We start from the raw sequence: 20,351 nt of genomic DNA on the forward strand, positions 1-20,351 counted from the left end.
ACTGCGGTTTATGTCACTTCCTTTGGTGACATCACCAATGATACTATGACCACACCCACTCCTGAGACAGTATCCGCCCTCACTCCCAAAAAAAACCTCATATTTATCTCTCAGCCCCCTTTCCCGGCCCCACCAACCCAACATTCCTGATGAAAGGCTTATGCCCGAAGCTGCTCCTTGGATGCTGCTTGACCTGCTGTACTTTTCCAGCGCCACACTTTTCCACTCAGCAAGGAGGCTGCATTCTCTTCCCTTCACACCTTAATTTTTACCCATTTACAGCTCTAGTCCTTTTTCACTACTTTTAACAGCCCCTTTGTCTCTTACACTGGTCTTTTACACCATCTTTTCCCTTCGCCCTCTTCCACCTCCATCCAAAGTATAAAGAAAATCATTTTCCTGTCCCTTTCAGTTCTGAAGAACCATTATACCAGACTCAAAACGTAATTGTTTGTCTCTCCACAGATGGTATCAGACCTATGGAGTTTTCCAACATTTTCAGTGTTTGTTTCAGATTTCCAAAATCCACAGTATCTTGCTTTCATTCATTATTATAAGGGATGGCATTAGAGGGAATCTGTCAACAGTGTCATTTATAAATTAGATGTAGATTTTCTGAGTGAATTCTTACCTGCTATCAAAGAACAGGAATGGGCCCTTCAACCTACCAAGCCTGTGCTGATTCCTAATCCTTATTTAAACTTGCCACATATTGCCCACATGCGGTTTCTGTCCCTCTGTTCACATGTCTATAACCTTGTGCCTTAAATGTTGTTAACGTGCCTACTTCCATCCTCTCCACTGCCCTGTGTTTCAGGCACCCACCACCCTCTGTGTCTTGTGAACTACTGACTCATACACTGTACAGTGTGGAAGCAGGCCACTTGGCCCATCAAGTCGACACCAACCCTCCGAAGAGCATTCCACCCAGACTCACCATCCTCTCTACTCTATCCCTGTAACCCAGCATTTCCCATGGCTAACTAACCTAGCCTGCACATATCCTGGGCAATTTAGCATGGTAAATCCACCATAACCTGCACATCTTTGGACTGTGAGAGGAAACTTGAGCACCTGGAGAAAAGCCATGCAGACACAGGAAGAACATGCAAACTCCACACACAGTCAATCTGAAGGTGGAATTGAACCCAAGTCCCTGGCGCGGTGAGGCAGTAGTGCTAACCACTGAGCCACTGCCTCAATTTTCCAATAAGCACTATGATTATTGAGATCCACCATCATCGGTAAAGATTTTAAAAATTTACTTTTCATTTCTTTTATTGAATATTCAAAAGTACTTCAAATGAAATGGGTTGGGGTTGAGATTGATACAAAGAGGTAGATAGAGGTCCCATCCTGGATAAACTTCATCGAAAAGTGAAAGTATCTCTAAATATTTTCTGATGTTATAGATTATTATTGGAAATAATTTTAATCGTATGCTTTGTGGCATTTTAGGCAAAATGCGTTTCAAGTAATTGCTGTGGATGGAGTGTGCAGTGGTGTCATTCAGTGTCTCACTGCTGAAGACTGTGCAGATTGGCTGCAAGCACTGGCAATTAATATATCCAACCTTACCAAGCACAATGTAAGTATGGATACTTGAATGTAATAAAAAAAATTAAGACTTCAAAATTATTCAAGACAGTAGTTTATTATTTGTAACTTCTGCTTTTGGCAATTATGATGTAAACGATTCATCGTTAGAAAAAAACCGCCCATACTTATCAATGGCGGTATGAACGAACCATTGGCGCAGGTGTGATTATTACCTATTCATGGTTTTTGACAAAAGCTTTAGCTCTAATTACTGTAAATGAAAGGAAAATACTAAAGAATATTTACATAGTTATTTAATATCTAAATTACAGTGTTCAAATCATATAACAGCATATGTAATTATATCCTCAAACCATCAGACATCCTCTAACTAAAAGAATAAACACCATCCCATAACTTACACCATGCCATATCTACACAACCACAGAATGAGCAGGATATAATCATCCTGCCACAGATCCCAAATGAAACTAATCACAAAGCATTCGATGTTAATGAATGATAACAACATGCTAAATGAGCAAAATTAGCTTCCCACCATCCTGGTTGGCTTTGCCATTTGATTTGATGCATGCTACTTTAATAATTTGAGCTTTTGATCCTGGCATTAGAGATCTGTAAAAACAATGTGGGAAGAGCACAGCCTATCAGCGACCAAGCAGACAATCTATGCATGGAGCCAGAGGACATAGGCAGGGTTTTAAATGCGTACGTCACATCTGTCTTCACTTTGGAGGAGGGGATGTCAGTACGGTTTGTTACATTACACAGTAATGGCTCATTGGGTCTAGGGGTATAATTCTCATTTTGGGGGGGTGTACATTACAGGTATGTGAGATGTCCCAGGTTCAAATTCCAGATAAGCTCTGAATGCTTGCCTTCAATTTTGGGTGACATGGGGCTCAGTGGTTAGCACTGCTGCCTCAGAATGCCAGGGACCTGGTTTTGATTCCAACTTGTGGACTGTAAGGAGTTTGCACATTCGTCCCATGGGTTTTTCCCAGATGCTCTGGTTTCCTGGAATGAGGGTAGTGCTGTTGCTGTACTTTATATGGATTTCAGCAAAGATAAGAACTCACATGAGAAACTAATAAAGCCGTTAAAAGCATGTGAGATCCAAGATAACTTGGCAAATTGGATCCAAATTTGGCTTAGTTGCAGGAAACAGAATGTGGTCGTAGAAGCCTGTTTGTGTGACTGGAGGCCTGTTTCCAGTGGCATACCATAGGATCAGTGCTATGTCCTTCATTGTTTGTGTTGCATATAAATAGTAAAGAAGAAAATGATGGGGAACTGAGGGAATGACAAGTAAGTTTGTGGATGACATGTAGATTGACTGTGTGGCTGACAGTGAGTGAAAGGACTTAAATTACAAGAGGGTGTTCACAGATTGCTCGGCAGGCAGATCAGTGGTCGAAGATGGAAGTTAACTTTGATAAGTGTGCAGTGATGCACTTTGGAAGAAGTAACAAGGGAGTATTTGATCTATGGAAAGATAGTAGAAAGCTCAGATGGATCTTGGGTGCTTGTCCAAAACTCCCCGAAGGTCATAAGACAGGTTAATAGGTTAGTTAAGAAGGCACACAGTACACTTGCCTTTATCAGTTCCAGCATAGATTACAGAGCAGGGAGGTTATGGTGGAGCGGTACAAACCTTAAATGAGGCTACAACTGGAGTACTCTGCTGTTCTGGTCACCCACTATCGGAAAGATTTGATTGCACTGGAGGAGGTGCAGAGAAGATTTACCAGGATAATGCCTGGGGAGGAATAGTTTAGCTATGAAGAGAAAAATTGGGTTGTTTTCTTTAGAGCAGTGAAGGCTGAAAGGGGGACTTGACAGAGGAATTTAAGATTATGAGGAGCATGGACAGGGTAGGTAGAAACTGGCTGGTCTCCTTAGTTGAAGGGTCAGTAACAGAGTACAAAGCTTTTAGTTGTAGAGTCATAGAGGTGTACAGTCGTTAAAGTTAAGAGGATTTGAGGAAACTCTTTTCACACAGAGGAAGGTGGGAATCTGAAATGCACTGCCTGGGAGGGTAGTTGAAGTAGGAAAATTCTCAGCCTTCACTTGGATGAGAACTTGAAATATCATAATATTCAAAGCTAAGGGCCAAGTGCTGCAAATTGGACGAGTGTAGATTTAGAGTTTGTTGGTGTAGATACCATGACCAAAGAGCCTGTTCTGTATTGTATGATTGTATGATCTAGCATGATTAATTATCGCTGCTTCATTCCACACTCTACCAGTCAGTATTAAATTCCATGGTGACTGTTTCATTCATCACAAGCTGTGTATGTTAATCACACATACCACTGTATGATGCCTCAGTTCTGCTTGATGAAGCTAGCTCTTAAAGATTTTCAACAATATCTATTTAAACAATCTCAATTCAGTGCATGTCTTATCCTTAGCATTAAACTGCCCAAGTCAGGTTTTAATTGAAACATATTTAACAAGGTTGGTCTGAAATGTCTCAGGGACTGACAGCACACACTAATGTAAAGTAAAACGTGATCTTTCAGGAAGCAGTTTGGTTGATTGTATTTTAAATGCCTCTAAGCACATCTGATTATTGATTTGGTAGTGTTTAATGGTTCCGTTGAGTAAAAGTTAAGCAAATCAATTTCCAGAGCTGTGAACCCACACACCTGTGAGACTAAAAACAAGCTTTTTAACAATTGCTGGTATACTGGTTCTCTGCTGAAACTCCAGTTTCACAACAATTTTTTAATCAACTAATTATATGTACAGAGAGTAGTTTGAAAAAAAACTCATCTCAGTGTGATTAATATACTACCATGACCACCTTTCATGACCTCTCCAATTAATTTATCCTTTTAGGGCAGAGTTAATATCATTCAGAATGTTTCCAAAACTTCCATTGCACGTGAAAATGAAACATAGTTTAGCTTTTTCTTATTAGAATGGGCATGTGGAAGTATGTGGAGCATCTACAGTTGTCTAGTTTTTAAATATTTGGTATTGTTGTATTGCAATCCTTGCTACAATTTTATAGGAAAAAAAGATCCAATTTGAAGCTATTTTTAGCACCTTTCTTTGCATCAGGAAAACAGAGAATGTAAATGTTGAAATTAAATGCTTCCAAATCACTGAAAAGTTGACTGTAATAAGATTTCAGCAATAGGAGATTAAAGAGAGCGGGTTATTTAAGAGGTTCTTGCAGAGTTTCATGGATGCTTTTAGAAGCATCAAAGCATTGAAGTTTTATCTGCAGGATACTATGACAATTGCCAACAGGTCACCCAGATAAAATAAATAATGGGAACCAATTTTAAAGTTCACAAATAGGTACTCTATGATTGCACTGGAATAAAGTGAGAGGAGATATGGCAGGTAGTTCAATAAATGTCAAGCTATCTTTACTGACCTTACGCTGCCGGCTACATCTAACACTCACACCTTATGTAGGCTTCAGTCAAAATTGCACATCACTGTAATCAGTACTACATGTACAGCACTGCCACTCTCATCAATGCCCTCTTCTTTTCTATCCTGACACCACCTGTATTTCCATAAGAATCATCTTTAGTTTTATCATATAGGTCACTAATAGGTCACATATAGGTCACTAATTCAAAATGGCAGGTATTTCACAACTCCTTTCCTACTGGGCAGTACACATTTATCTCCACAAGAGAACAGAATTTTGCTGGCATCCGTGTAGATCTCACAATATCAGGTTTCTCGTTGTTCTCTGGTGTGGTCGTACTCATTTTCTGCCGATGTGACCTCCTCACATTCACTAATAACACACTAATAACATGTTGGAGTGATATGGAATATAGTCGTCTTTTGGGCTACTTGTAAAGCCAGCATCTTTCTTTCCTAAGCCAAGAAAGACAAGGATAGATGACTAGTTCAGGATAGATATTTAATCAGTGTAGATTTTAAGATGTTATGCTTGATGTTTGATTATTTGTTTATATGTTTGTGTGAGAATAGGTAAGAAGAAAAGCAAAACATAAAACCTGCAGTTATTCTAACTGGTGTGAGATTCATTGGCGAAACTTGTGTTGCCGTCCCCTTGATGTCAGCAGCCTTCTTGAATTGCCATATGGTATAGACAAAACCACAGAATTGTTTGGGAGGGAGTTGCAGGTACAGTGTATTTGACCAGCAGCATTGAAGCAATGACAACATAATTCCAAGCAACATTCCCTCCAAGCTGCACATGCCAATCATTACACCAACACATAGCTCCCACTTGCAGGAGCTGCTGTGGGCACGAATTACAGCAGAAGGAAAAGCTATCAAGGGAGCATTTGTTACACATCAGGAGGAGAACTTGCAAGTAGAGGTATTCCTATGCTTCTGGTCCCCTTGTCCTATGGGATGCTAAAGATAGTTGATTTTGAAGGTGCTGTTGAATGAGCCTTGATGAGTTGCTTCACTGCATCTTATAGATGGTGCACACTATTGCTAGTGTGCATAAATGAAAAAGATATTGAATGCTTAAGGTCATGGATTGGCTGCCTTTCAAAGCCAGCTGTTTATCATTAGTGGTGCCAAGTCACACAAATGTTGCCAGACCTGCACTTGTCAAAGCAAGTGAACACTTCATCAAATGTCTTGAAAATAACAACAAGGCACAAGGTAAAATGGTAGTTGGAGATCAGTCAACTCAGCGAGAGGGTATCTCTGCAGGAGTTCCTCAGAGTAGCATCCTAAACCTAGGCATCTTTAACTGCTTCATAAATGACCTTCCCTCCATCATAAGGTGACAATTGAGGACATTCACTGATGATTTCATAGCATTCAACATCATTTGTGACTCCTCAGATACTGAAGAACTCCATGCCCAAATGCAGCGAGACCGAGATAAAATCCAGGCTTGAGATTAGAAAAAAAGGCATGTTACATTCATGCTACACAAATACAAGGCAATGACGTTCTCCAATAAGAAACAATCTAACCATCTCCCCATGACATTCAATAACATTATCATCACTGAATCCTGCACTATTATCGTCTTGGGGGTTAGAATTGATCAGAAATTGAATTACACAAGTCATATAAATACTGCAGCTACAAGAACAGATCAGAACTAGGAATCTAGGAATCATGCCCAAAGACAGTCCACCATGTAGAAGGCACTGTTCAAGAGTGTGTTGGAATATTCCTCACTTGCCTGGATGGGTGCAACTCCAACAACATTCAAGAAGCTTGACACGATCTAGGACAAAGCAACCGGCTCGATTGGTGATTCCCTCCACCACCAACCCTCAATAATAGCAGTATGTACTGCCTAAAAGATGCACTACACAAAATATTCAACAAAGATCCTTAGACAGCAGCTTCCAAATGCACGACAGCTTTCATCTCAAAGTTCAAATGTCGAAGATACATGGGAACACCACCACCTCCAAGCCACTCATTGTCATGAATTGGAAATATATTACCGTCCCTCCACTATCACTTGGTCAAAATCCTAAGACCATTCTGAGTCCACCTACACCACATTGACTGTAGCTTGGCATTACCTTCTCAAGGGCAAATTGGGATAAACAATAAATGCTAGCCCACCTGGTAACCCACACATACAATGAGTGAATAAAACAAAATTAAAATTCTTTGGATATCAGATTGTAGGCTGTTGTCCAGAGAATTTACAGTCTCTAGAACTATAAGAGTAGAAAATAAAATTAATATGGCGGGTTCCATTACGCTCCTAGTCAATCATGGTGTCGGGGTGTTGAGAGAGGGGCAATTTGGCAGTGGCAGTGCCATTGAATATAAATGGAAGGTTTTTTTGATGTACTTGTTGAGTGTGGTCATTGCCTGATCCTCATGTGGGATACATATTACTTGCATATTACTTGGGGCAGCACGGTGGCTTGGCAGTTAGCGCTGTTGCCTTACAGCACCAGGGACCCTGGTTCGATTTCTGCCTCTGGTGACTGTGTGGAGTTTGCACATTCTCCCTGTGTCTGCGTAAGTTTCCTCTAGGTGCTCTGGTTTCCCCCCACAATCCAAAGATGTGCAGGTGAATTAGCCATGCTAAATAGCCCATAGTGTTAGGTACATTAGTCAGGGTAGGGGAATGGGTCTAGGGTCGAGTGGACTTGTTGGGCTGAAGGGCTTGTTTCCATACTGTAAGGAATCTAATCTGAATGCTGTCCAGGTCTTTTTATATGACTGCTTCTGTATCTGAGGTCTCACAAACACTCTGCAATCCTTAATAAAAACCAAAAGAACTGTGGATGCTGTGAATCAGAAACAAAAACAGAAGTTGCTTGAAAAGCGTAGCAGGTCTGGCAGCATCTATGAAAATAAATCAAAGTTAATGTTTCAGGTCCGCAGGGACTGTTCCCTCCAGGATACTCTGTTCCACTCTTCCTTCACTCCCATCATCCACCACAACCCCACGGCACGTTCCACCGCAACCACCGAAGGTGTAACACCTGCCCATTTACCTCCACCCTCCTCAGTATCCAAAGGCCCAAGATAACTTCCAGGTAAAATAGCACTTTATCTGCACTTCTCACAATGTCGGCTATTGCATTTGCTGCTCACAATATGGTCTCCTCTACATTAGGGAAGTGAAGCATAGATTGGGTGATGACTTTTTAGAACATCTACATTCTGCCTGTAAAAAGACGCTGAGCTTCCAGTTTTGTGCCACTTTAACACACCACTGTGTTCCCTGACCAAGATCTCTGTCTCAGGTTTGCTGCAGTGCTGCATCGAGGCTCAATGCAAGCTGGAAGAACTTTTTTCAGCTTGGGGGGCCTGCAGCCCTCTGGACTCAATATCAAGTTCAGTAATTTTAGGACCTGAACTTCCCCATGTCCTAACCCCCAACCATACACACTAGACCTTGTTACCACATAGTCTGCCGTTACACACTACCCATTGTTAGCCATTAATAATCTCCATTAAGAGCTATTTACCCTCCCAGCCTGTTTGTTGTTGACTCCTTTGTCTGTTAACTGTTCTTCTCTGCCTTTGGGCTCTATCCATCCCTATCATTTACTTCTTAACCCCTCCCCCACCATATCTTCTGCATATAAACCAAGATTTTCCTAGGTACCATCAGTTCTGAGGAAGGATCACTGGACCCAAAGCATTAACTTTGATTTCTTTGCACAGATGCTGCCAGACCTGCTGAGCTTTTCCAGCAACTTCTGTTTTTGACTCTGCAATCCTTGATGGACATCCCCACTTCTGACCTTATGCTGAAGAGAAGGCCTGAGGAACTATTGTCATATGTTATGGATTTGAAATGATTGGTCTCTGAGAACCATAACCATGTTTCATTGTGCAACTTCAACACTGATGGGAATCTAATCTAATCTAACCAAGACAGTGTTTCTCTGCAATTCCCATTAACTTCAGTTTTGCTTGGGCTGTTTGAAGCCACACTTAATCAAGTGCTGTCACCTCTGGAATTCACCTGTTTTGTCCATATTTGATTCAAGGATGCAATGATTTCTGGAGATGAATCATCCTAGCACAACCCAAACTGAGTGAATTTGTTATTAGTGAACAAATACTACTTTACAATACTGTTAATGACACTTTGCATCATTTAGTTGATGATGAAGAGTAGATTCATGGGGTGGCAATTGGTTAGGTTGGATTTGTCCTGAGTTTTGTGAACACACCTGGGCATTCCTTTTTCACATTTTCAGATAAATTCCAGTGTTGTACCTGCACCAGAATTGATTGTTTACAGTGTGTTTAATTCTGGAGCACAAGGTCTCAGTATAACAGCTGGAGTGTTGTCAGAGCCAATAGTCTTTGTTGTGTCAGTGACTTCAGTCATTTCTCTATATCATAGAATTAATCAAATTGGCTAAAGAGAAGCATTTGTGATGGTGGGGACCTTAGGAAGAGGCTAAGATGGATCACCCACTTCTAACTAAAGATGTTTATACATATTCCTGCCTTGTCTTTTGCACTGATGTAAATATTATGTGAATGAACTTCAGTTAACAAATTTTGTTTTGCTGTGCTACTTTGCTATTTTATTCATAAATTAATAATTCTACTTCAATATTTTCCCTCAGATTAAAAAGATAAACAGGAATTTTCCTGTAAATCAACAGGTAAGTTGAAATATTTAATAAAATAGCTGCTAAATTTATCAATCAGGTTCACTATATTTTGAAAATGTTTTTGACCTTTGCAATAAAATGTCCTTGAAGTAAAGGCTAATGGCCAATAATGAGTCCCTGTGTGCATTAATTGTTAATGACATGATTGACAATATCATTAATGAGATTATTCAGGGGATCATTGATTTGGACTGGGCATCAAGTAACCCTTTGGGTTCTGAATATTTTCTGCTACTTTAAGTGTACCTGGAGGCAGGAAACATGTTTCCGCTGATGGGTGAGTCCTGAACCAGAGGACACAGCTTAAAAATAAGGGGTAGGCCATTTAGGACAGAGATGAGGAGAAACTTCTTCACCCAGAGAGTGGTGGCTGTGTGGAATGCTCTGCCCCAGAGGGCAGTGGAGGCCCAGTCTCTAGATTCGTTTAAGAAAGAGTTGGAGAGAGCTCTCAAGGATTGTGGAATCAAGGGTTATGGAGATAAGGCAGGAACAGGATACTGACTGAGGATGATCAGCCATGATCATAATGAATTGTGGTGCAGGCTCGAAGAGCAGAATGGCCTACTCCTGCACCTATGTCTATTGTCTACCTTTATATTCTTTGGTAAGTTAAAATCCACTTAGAACAAAAATCGGAGGAAACTAATTATTTTGGTTGGATCCAATGAATCGTATATTCAAATTCATTTAATTAAGTATTAAATTTACCAAGGGAGTATGCAATTAAAAAGAACTGGTAATTATAAATAAAATTGCTGAGAAATGACAAAAATCTGATAGGGAATTAAATATTATCTAAAATATATCTTGCTCACTGAGAGTTATCACTAGCAAAGGTAGAAAATGACAAAAAATAACAATATGGCATTATTCAATAAGAAACTGCTGCCAACAAGGCTTGCTGAATGAATGTATGGGTGCATCTTGAGATTGCATTCCTGAAGAAGGGCTCATGCCCGAAACGTCGATTCTCCTGCTCCTTGGATGCTGCCTGACCTGCTGCTCTTTTCCAGCAACACATTTTCAGCTCTGATCTCCAGCATCTGCAGTCCTCACTTTCTCCTCCTACATCTTGAGATTGTTTGTTCTACAGTCAAACAAAGTTATTTAAACCTTGTATAAATTATTTAGAATGCAATGCAATCCAGTTTTGAGTCACTTACTCCAATAATATTGATGTATTGATGAAGGTTAGGAAAGAACTAGAACAACAATTTCAAGACAAACTCAATATTAGAAAGTATTTCAATCGGGTGAATTTCCATCTGACTAAAAAGATGGAGAATCACAATCAAATTATTTAAAAAATACAAAAAGGTAGCTGAGACATAGAGGTAAAAGGCACAGCATATAATCTAAGTAGACTTGCAACTGAGACAAGAACTTGGTCATTTGTTCCTTTCATAAGTAGTAAGTTTCTCAGACAGGGACCTAGGGCAAGATTTTCCATCTTTTAAGCTAACTGTGAGGGCAGGCAGTCCAAAGGTGTGCAGGTTAGGTGGATTGGCCGTGGGAAATGCAGTGTAACAGGAATTGAACATAGAACATTACAGTGCAGTACTTCAGCCCTCGATGTTGTGCCGACCTGTGAAACCAATCAGAAGTCCATCTAACCTATATTATTCTGTTTTCATCCATATGTCTATCCAATGACCATTTAAATGTCCTTAAAGTTGGCGAGTCTACAACTGTTGCAGGCAGGAATGCCCCTACTATTCTCTGAGTAAAGAACCTACCTCTGACATCTGTCCTATATCTATCACACCTCAATTTAAAGCTATGTCCTCTCATGCTCGCCATCACCATCTGAGGAAAAAGGGTCTCACTATCCACCCTATCTCACCCTCTGGTTATCTTACATCTCTCAATTAAGTCACCTCTCAACATTATTTTCTCTAATGAAAACAGCCTCAGTTCCCTCAGCCTTTCCTAATAAGACCTTCCCTCCATACCAGTCAACATCCCAGTAAATCTCCCCGAACCCTTTCCAACACTTCCACATCCTTCCTATAATGCAGCGACCAGAACTGTATGCAATACTCCAAGTGCAGCTGAACCAGAGTTTTATGTAGCTGCAACACGACCTCATGGCTCCAAAATTCAGTCCCTCTACTGAGAAAAGCTAACACATCGTATGCCTTCTTAACAGCCTATCAACCTGGGTGGCAACTTTCGGGGATCGGTATACATGGACAACAAGATCTCTCAGCTTATCTGCATGCCCAAGAATCTTACCATTAGCCCAGTAATCTTTATTCCTGTTGCTCCTTCCAAAGTAAATCACCTCACACATTTCCACATTGAACTCCATTTGCCACCTCTCAGTCCAGCTCTGCAGCTTATCTATATCCCTCTGTAATCTGCAACATCATTCAGCACTATCCACAACTCCACTGACCTTAGTGTCATCCGCAAATTTATTAGCCCATCCTCTACACCCTCCATTATAAAAATAACAAACAGCAGTGGCCCCAAAACTGATCCTTGTGGTACACGACTAGTAACTGAACTCCAGGATGAGCATTTCCCATCAACCACCACCCTCTGTCTTCTTTTAGCTAGCCAATTTCTGATTCAAGTCGCTAAATCACTTTCAATCCCATGCCTCCATATTTTGTGCAATAGCCTACTGTGGGGAACCTTATCAAACGTCTTGCTGAAATCCATATACACCACATCAACCCACTTTACCCTCATCCACCTGTTTGGTCACCTTCTCAAAGAACTTAATAAGGTTTGTGAGGCATGACCTATCCTTCACAAAACCATGTTGACTATCCCTAATCAACTTATTCCTTTCTAGAAGATTATAAATCCTCACTCTTATAACATTTTCCAACACTTTATCCACAACTGAAGTAAGGCTTATTGGTCTATTATTGCCAGGGTTATATTTTCTCCCCTTCTTGAACAAGGAGACAACATTTGCTATCCTCCAGTCCTCTGGCACTATTCCTGTAGACAATGACGACATAAAGATCAGAGCCAAAGGCAGGCCTTAACTATTTTCACACTTTTCAGAATTGCTAAAAACCTTCTCTTTGTGAACCTCAATTCCACCTAGTCTAGTAGCCTGCATCTCAGTATTCTTCTCGACAATATTGTCTTATTCCAGTGTGAATACTGACAAAAAATAATCATATAACACTTCCCCTATCTCCTCAGACTCCATGCACATCTTTCCACAACTGTGATTGATTGGCCCTAACATTACTCTAATCATTCTTTTATTCCTGGTATACCTTTTGAAAGCTTTAGGGTTTTCCTTGATCCTATCTGCCAATGACTTCTCATGTCCTCTCCTGGTTCTTCTTAGCTCTCTCTTTCGGTCTTTCCTGGCTAACTGGTAACTCTCAAGTGCCCTAACTGAGCCTTCATATCTCATTCTAACATAAGCCTTCTTCCTCCACTTGACAAGTAATTCAACTTCTTTAGTAAACCACGGCTCCCTTGCTCGACCACTTCCGTCCTGCCTGCCAGGTATATACTTATCAAGGACACACAGTAGGTGTACTTTGAATAAGCTCCACATTTCAATTGTGCAGTTGTGGATAGGATAAGGGAGTGGGTCTGGGTGGAATGCACTCTGGAGGGTTGGTGTGGTCCTGATAGGCTGAATGGCCTGCTTCAAAACTGTAGGGATTCAATGATGTTAAGTGTCAACCAACTTGTTGCCCCCACTGCCAAAAGAACTTGCTGTGTCACATGCTAATCAGCTTGTTAAGAGCTGACTGGCTTACCAGTTAGTGCTATTTAATCTGACACAAATAGCATCTTAATCCTAAAGACCATGGCAATCAAGGCTTACTCTTCAGGGGATCCAACGATGAGAAACTCAACATTTTTCTTTTGTTTCTTTGAATTGGGGATCAACATGAGGAAGAATTCACAGAGGTCAGAGGTACATATAGGAGGGTGACTTTTAGAGAACCACTCCCTTGCCCTCATCTCTACCTCTAATTGCCTGCAAATTGGGGCAAATGGAAGCCATTGTAGCTGTCAATTGACTATTGAAAAGGCTTAATTTCGGACAAGTCAAGCAAGTCCCGAATGGATATTAATGTCCAACATTTAATTGGTGAGGTAATGACAGGGGTGTATATATCTCCCTGAAGCCAGCTCATCCAATGATGTCTCCTTTTCACTATCTCTTTCATTCACCATTAGGATTGGGAAAAAAACGTAGTAACTAATTGCTTAATGATGAACTACTTCACTCCAAAATTGCGTAATTTTGCGTGGAAGTGTGATCAAAGGTAACAGGTCAAATTGTAGAGCTCTTTTAAAAATATAATCAAGTAATTTGAATATTACAATCGTTACTGTGTTGTCGTATGAAAGATATAGAATGGAGGGAAATAGATGATGACATCTTGAAAAATGTCCATATTACAGAGGAGGAAGTGCTGGATGTCTTGAAATACATAAAGGTGGATAAGTTCCCAGGACCTGATCAGGTGTACCCTAGAACTCTGTGGGAGGATAGGGAAGTGATTGCTGGGCCTCTTGCTGAGATGTTGGTATCATCGATAGTCACAGGTGAGGTGCTGGAAGATTGGAGGTTGGCTAACGTGGTGCCACTGTTCAAGACGGGTGGTAAGGACAAGCCAGGGAACTATAGACCATTGAGCCTGACGTCGGTGATGGGCAAGTTGTTGGAGGGAATCCTGAGGGACAGGATGTACATGTATTTGGAAAGGCAAGGACTAATTAGGGATCGTCAACATGGTTTTGTGCGTGGGAAATCATGTCTCACAAATTTGATTGAGTTTTATGAAGAAGTAACAAAGAGGATTGATGAAGGCAGAGCGGTAGATGTGATCCATATGGATTTCAGTAAGGCGTTCGACAAGGTTCCCCAGGGTGGACTGGTCAGCAAGATTAGATCTCATGGAATACAGGGAGAACTAGCCATTTGGATACAGAACTGGCTCAAAGGTAGAAGACAGAGTGTTGTGGTGGAAGGTTGTTTTTCAGTCTAGAGGCCTGTGACCAGTGGAGTGCCACAAGGATCGGTGCTGGATCCTCTACTTTTTATCATTTACATAAATGATTTGGATGCGAGCATAAGAGGTACAGTTAGTAAGTTTGCAGATGACACCAAAATTGGAGGTGTAGTGGACAGCGAAGAGGGTTACCTCAGATTACAACAGGATCTTGACCAGATGGACCAATGGGCTGAGAAATGGCAGATGGAGTTTAATTCAGATAAATGCAAGGTGCTGCATTTGAAAAAGCAAATCTTAGCAGGACCTACGCATTTAATGGTAAGGTGCTAGGGACTGTTGCTGAACTAAGAGACCTTGGAGTACAGGTTCATAGCTCCTTGAAAGTGGAATCACAGGTAGATAGGAAAGTGAAGATGGCGTTTGGTATGCTTTCCTTTGTTGGTCAGAGTATTGAGTACAGGAGTTGGGAGGTGATGTTGCGGCTGTACAGGACATTGGTTAGGCCACTGTTGGAATATTGCGTGCAATTCTGGTCTCCTTCCTATCGGAAAGATGTTGTGAAACTTGAAAGGGTTCAGAAAAGATTTACAAGGATGTTGCCAGGGTTGGAGGGTCTAAGCTACAGGGAGAGGCTGAACAGGTTGGGGCTGTTTTCCCTGGAGTGTCGGAGGGTGAGGGGTGACCTTATAGAGATTTACAAAATTATGAGGGGCATGGATAGGATAAATGGACAAAGTCTTTTCCCTGGGGTGGGGGAGTCCAGAACTAGACGGCATAGGTTTAGGGTGAGAGAGGAAAGATATAAAAGAGACCTAAGGGGCAACGTTTTCACGTAGAAGGTGGTACGTGTATGGAATGAGCTGCCAGAGGAAGTGGTGGAGGCTGGTACAGTTGCAACATTTAAGAGGCATTTGGATGGGTATATGAATCGGAAGGGTTTGGAGGGATATGGGCCGGGTGCTGGCAGGTGGGACTAGATTGGGTTGGGATATCTGGTGGGCATGGACAAGTTGGACTGAAGGGTCTGTATCCATGCTGTACATCTCTATGATTCTATAACCAAGAAAATGTACTTTGGATGAACGCTTGTGGAAAAATTACAGGTACACAATCCTTTGGTCCGAAATCTGAATTTTTTTTCTTGGAGTGTGGAGCGTCATTGTGGCGTGCGAACAGGTGACCCAACTCCCCTCCCACTTGAACCACGTCACTCAGATGTGACGTAGCGGCATAGCCCACACTGGCAGGTGTCAGTTGTGTCTCAGAGCTCATACTGTTCACACATCTGACTGCTGTTAGGTACTTTTCTTTATTTCACTGTGAAAATGTCATTTATTCCGAAATCTGAAGAATTCCGAAAAACAACTGGCCCCAAGGATTTCGGATAAAGGATTGTGTACCTGGACTAGTTGGCCAAAGTTGAAAAAATACAATTGACCGACTACTTTGGTATTTTACTTCATTCACTGTGGGGTTCAATGAGGAATTGTGCAGAACTTTTCACTCAGGCAACAATAGAAAAGGTTGAAGTTTATGATAGACTAAAATGTGTGTGGTCAATGAAAGGATTAATCGAAAACAAATTCTCTCTTTTTCCATCATTTTTTAAATTCGTTCATGTGACATGGGCATCACTGACTGTGCTAGTGTTTATTTCCCATCCCTAATTGACTTTGAGAAGATGGTGCTCAACTACCTTCTGCAGCTACTGCTGTCCATTTGGTGTAGGTAGACCCACAATGCCATTTTAAGGAGGGAATTCTGAGCTTTTGGCCCAGCAACACTGAAGGTACAGCAATTTATTTCCATGTCACGATGGTCATTGTTTTGGAGAGCAACTTGTAGGTGGTTCTGTTTTGACTCCTAATTGCTCAATGTCATTCATTGACCAGTATATGCTGTTGTATTTTTTTCATTTGATTATAATATTGATATACTGTCAACATTTGTGCTAAAGCCATAAATTTTATCCAGTGTACATGGCCTGTGACCTAACAGCATGACAAATTTATATTAGTGTTTTACATCCTCCTTGGGAAAACATTATTACAATTCTAAATCAAAGTAGGTTTTTAAATAAAGCTATTGATGAAATCCTCTAGGTGTGCACATCATGAAAAAATTAACTTCCAGAACCTTTATTAAGAGTTTGTGCAAAGAATTTTCAGCATTTTAAAGGAGGAAAGCATTTGATGAAAACTCCTTTTATTTAGCCTATTCCCTTAAAGTGTGTCAAAACTATAATTGGGAAATATTGTTATCTTTTGAAAAATACAAGAGATCATTCATTTCTGTTCTAAGTATACATTTCAAGGAGAAACATTTGCATCCTTCAGTAAATTTGGAATATAGCTGACCACATCACAATCTACAAATCCAGGAAAGACATGCTGCAAAAGAAGTAGTAACCCACAATCATTCTTAAGATGGTCTTACTATTGTGATTTTGTTTAGAGATGTGTGTAAGAGATTTCACTAAATCACTTTCCTGAAATTGACTACTGTATAGCAATAGGAGGAGGGGTAGGCCATTTTCACCCTTTGAGCCTGCTCAAACATTTAATATGATCTTAGCTAATCCTCTATCTCAGTGCCATATTTCTGATCCATCTCCATACCCTTTGATGCCCTCAGTATTTCATAATGTGGAAACAGGCCATTCAGCCTAAACAGTCCACACCAACCCTCTGAAGAGCATCCAACCCGGACACACACAACTGCCCGCCCCCCCCCAACCCTATCCCTTTAATCGTAAATTTTCTATTGCTATCCCCACTAGCCTGTACTTCCCCGGACACTATGGGCAATGTAGCATGGCCAATCCGTCTAACCTGCAATCTTTGGACTGGGAGAAAACTGGAGTTACCAGAAGAAGCCCACGCAGACACAGGGAGAGTGTGCAAACTCCACACAGACAGGATTCACACAAAAACCAGGACATAAATTCTTTGGGCTGTATGGTCGTTTGGCTGCTGTCCAAGAGCCAAACTGAGTACATTTGGCTTTTGCAAACTTTCCTTTTATTGTGGCCCTTTATATTCAAATACCCTCCTAACTGATGAAGAGCCTATGGTGAGTGCATTTTAGTTCTTTCGATTGATTTAAATTGGTTATTACCAATAAATTTGCACAGTCCTTTGACTATTTTCTTTGTGTTGATGCAGCATACATTGCACATTGACTTCCCACTAATTTTATATGAAAATTACTTCAAATTTCTTGTTACAATCTGTATCCTTAAAACTGTACTTAGTTTCCTTGAAAGCTGCATTGCTTTCTCATAAACTGGATTCACACCTATTCACTGCTTTCAATGTTGGATGCCTGGGTCTCACGCATGTGGTTTCCTCCCCTTGCTCGCCTCATCTTTCACAGCTAAAGATTCCGATCTGACTGCCTGGTAGAGATCTGTGAGTAAAGTACTGACAGCTTTGGTTATGTCTGTTAAGTGGCCAAAAAATGATAGGGTGGGTGGAGAAAAGGAGAGCATCTGAGAAGCCATCTGTTAGATTTTAGATGCACCCCCCATCCCCCCGCACCCCCTCATGGTTTTGGCAGGACTGCAACACAAAATTCACCCGAATTCTACAAAGAGGTGAGCTTATATTCCCTATTATATAAAAGATGAAGTGACTTGGCTGATATTTAAAAAAGATTTTGCAAGAAATTAATATGGTCAATGGTGTGGGAGTCTAGGGCAAGGGAGCACATGTGTAGAATCACTGCTCAGCCATTCAAGATAAAGTATTTCTTCAGAAGAAGTGGGAAAAAGGTGTGAAATTCAAACCTCAAAAAGTGCTAGTCTCAATTAATAACCAAATCATAGACTGACTGATTGTTATTCACCTTGGACTTTGAAAGATATGGAGCCATAATGGGTCAGTTGATGTAGGAGTCAAAACAGCCATGATATATAGAGCAACATGAAGGGGAAAACTCTTCCTATTCGTAATTCGTGCAAAAAACTTGGGGTGGGATAGTTTGAGCATTATGAATTGCTTAACTGCCAGAAATGACAATCAAGGTATTATGGCCAAAATAGTTTCAACGCAGGTTGAAATTTTGAAGTTTGGACTAAAACATCATATTAGACAATTATTGGGAGAATTTTATTGTTTTTATTCATCCAAGAGGTGGTTGTCACTGCCTGGGCCAGCAGTTATTGCCTGTCCCTAGTTTCCCTTGAGAAGATGATGGTGAGCAGCCTTCCTTAACCATTGCACTCTGTGTGCTGTAGGTAAACCCACAATACTGTTAGGGAGGGAAGATACTGAAGGAACATTGACATCTAGATTAATGTTCCCCAATAAAAACTGCTGAACTGGGAGGGGAGGGAGATAGATCGTGGTTATTGCTTTTTGCCAATGAACTGAGAGCTCATTTGTGTGTCTGTTAGTGTGGAATAAATTTGTAAGTGCTCTTGTTACTCTCAATGCTGTGGACTCCTCAGCAGCACATTTTACCCTGACAGTATTGGTTTTCTTTCAGACAAGGAGGATTACAGGGGAGGCTGTAGACTCAGAAATGTCTGATTCCAATCTGGACAGTGAACCAATTTTAAGGGTCTCCTTTCCAGACTCGGGGAGGTGGTGAGCGCCTGATAAGTGACCCAAGGATCCATATGTTCCTAAAGTGGGATGATTATAACGGTGGTCCTTATCCAGACGAGTCCATTCCAAAGATGGGGAGGGCAGGTATAATTCAGGAGGTTGATAATCCAATGCCAGCAGGGTGATTGTGTCTAGTTTGTGTGGAGCTGATCTGATGGCAGAATGCATGTGAGACCAGAAAGTACACTCTTTCTGATGAAAGTTACATATTAAAACAAAAGTAATTAGGGCTTGAAAATTGGGAAATATATGTACTACCACACTCTCTTTCTCAAAAGGATAGCCACTTTCCAGTGCCTGCACAAGAGCTATGCTTCTATTATTAATTTCTTCAACTGCTCGTGCCAGGCGCAGAATAGTCAAATCAACTTAGATGTTGACTCTCATCTTCTTACAACCTAAGAACTAGGAAATGGCAATTGGTACCTTGTCTTCTGAGAGGATTGAGAGAAATGGGAGGTAACATGAGTCAATGATGGTCATTGAAATTTTGAGGCAAGAGAGCATTGTAGCACCACCTGATTTTCTTTAATTCTCTTCTATCACCTGTGGCATAGCAGAAGAAAATCAACCTCAAACTCTTGAATTTTTGATTGTTCATAATTAAGTTTAATGAATGTTGAAGAGAATTCTCAATTAAAGGGATTGGGTTAACTGGAATCAGCATGTATTTGCATCACAAGAATACCGGAATAAATGAATAAAATAATTTAGAAAAGCAAGTATAATATCATAACATCATTTAGAAATGATGCTTCTAAAAATTCCCCAGTACTGATCTTGTTTAGTAACATTGTGGACAAAGTTTTGCGGAGATAGCAGATGTTCCCCTGCCTGGGCTAAAAGCAGCGGTAACCCAATTTTGTTGGGTGGCAGGACTCAGTCTAGCAGAGAGATGCCAGCTCAAACAATGGATCAGCAGGTTAGCAGCTTCAATAACAGAACTGTTGGTGGTGGTCATCGTTTGGACTGTAACCACAGGATGAGGATGAGACATGGGATTGGTGAAAGGGTTCATTGAGGGCAGGCAGCTTCATTGTCATTCATGGTGCTGACTATTGCCCGTAGGGGCAATGCCTCCACAGACCATAGAGTATCTACAGAGAAATAATACGTTAATCGTCTGGAAGTCCATATGCTTTATGTGGTGG

At 40.9% G+C, this 20,351-nt stretch overlaps 1 protein-coding gene across 6 annotated transcripts in view; it reads left to right on the plus strand.

Moving 5' to 3' along the window:
• The window catches only part of sntg1 (syntrophin, gamma 1), a 517,427-nt gene that overhangs the window by 436,631 nt on the left and 60,445 nt on the right, over positions 1–20,351 (plus strand). For 5 of the 6 annotated variants that reach the window (XR_006311406.1, XM_043688307.1, XM_043688306.1 and 2 more), the window contains 2 exons: positions 1,459–1,588; positions 9,594–9,632. Coding sequence is in view for 5 of the 6 variants with exons in the window: in XM_043688307.1 (XP_043544242.1) it covers positions 1,459–1,588; positions 9,594–9,632 (169 nt within the window). In the remaining variant the exon portion in view is untranslated. The remainder of the gene's footprint in view (positions 1–1,458; positions 1,589–9,593; positions 9,633–20,351) is intronic. The other variant, XM_043688308.1, reaches the window with a different exon arrangement.

This window comes from Chiloscyllium plagiosum, chromosome 4 (genome assembly GCF_004010195.1).
Source record: "Chiloscyllium plagiosum isolate BGI_BamShark_2017 chromosome 4, ASM401019v2, whole genome shotgun sequence".
Lineage (NCBI taxonomy): Eukaryota > Metazoa > Chordata > Chondrichthyes > Orectolobiformes > Hemiscylliidae > Chiloscyllium > Chiloscyllium plagiosum.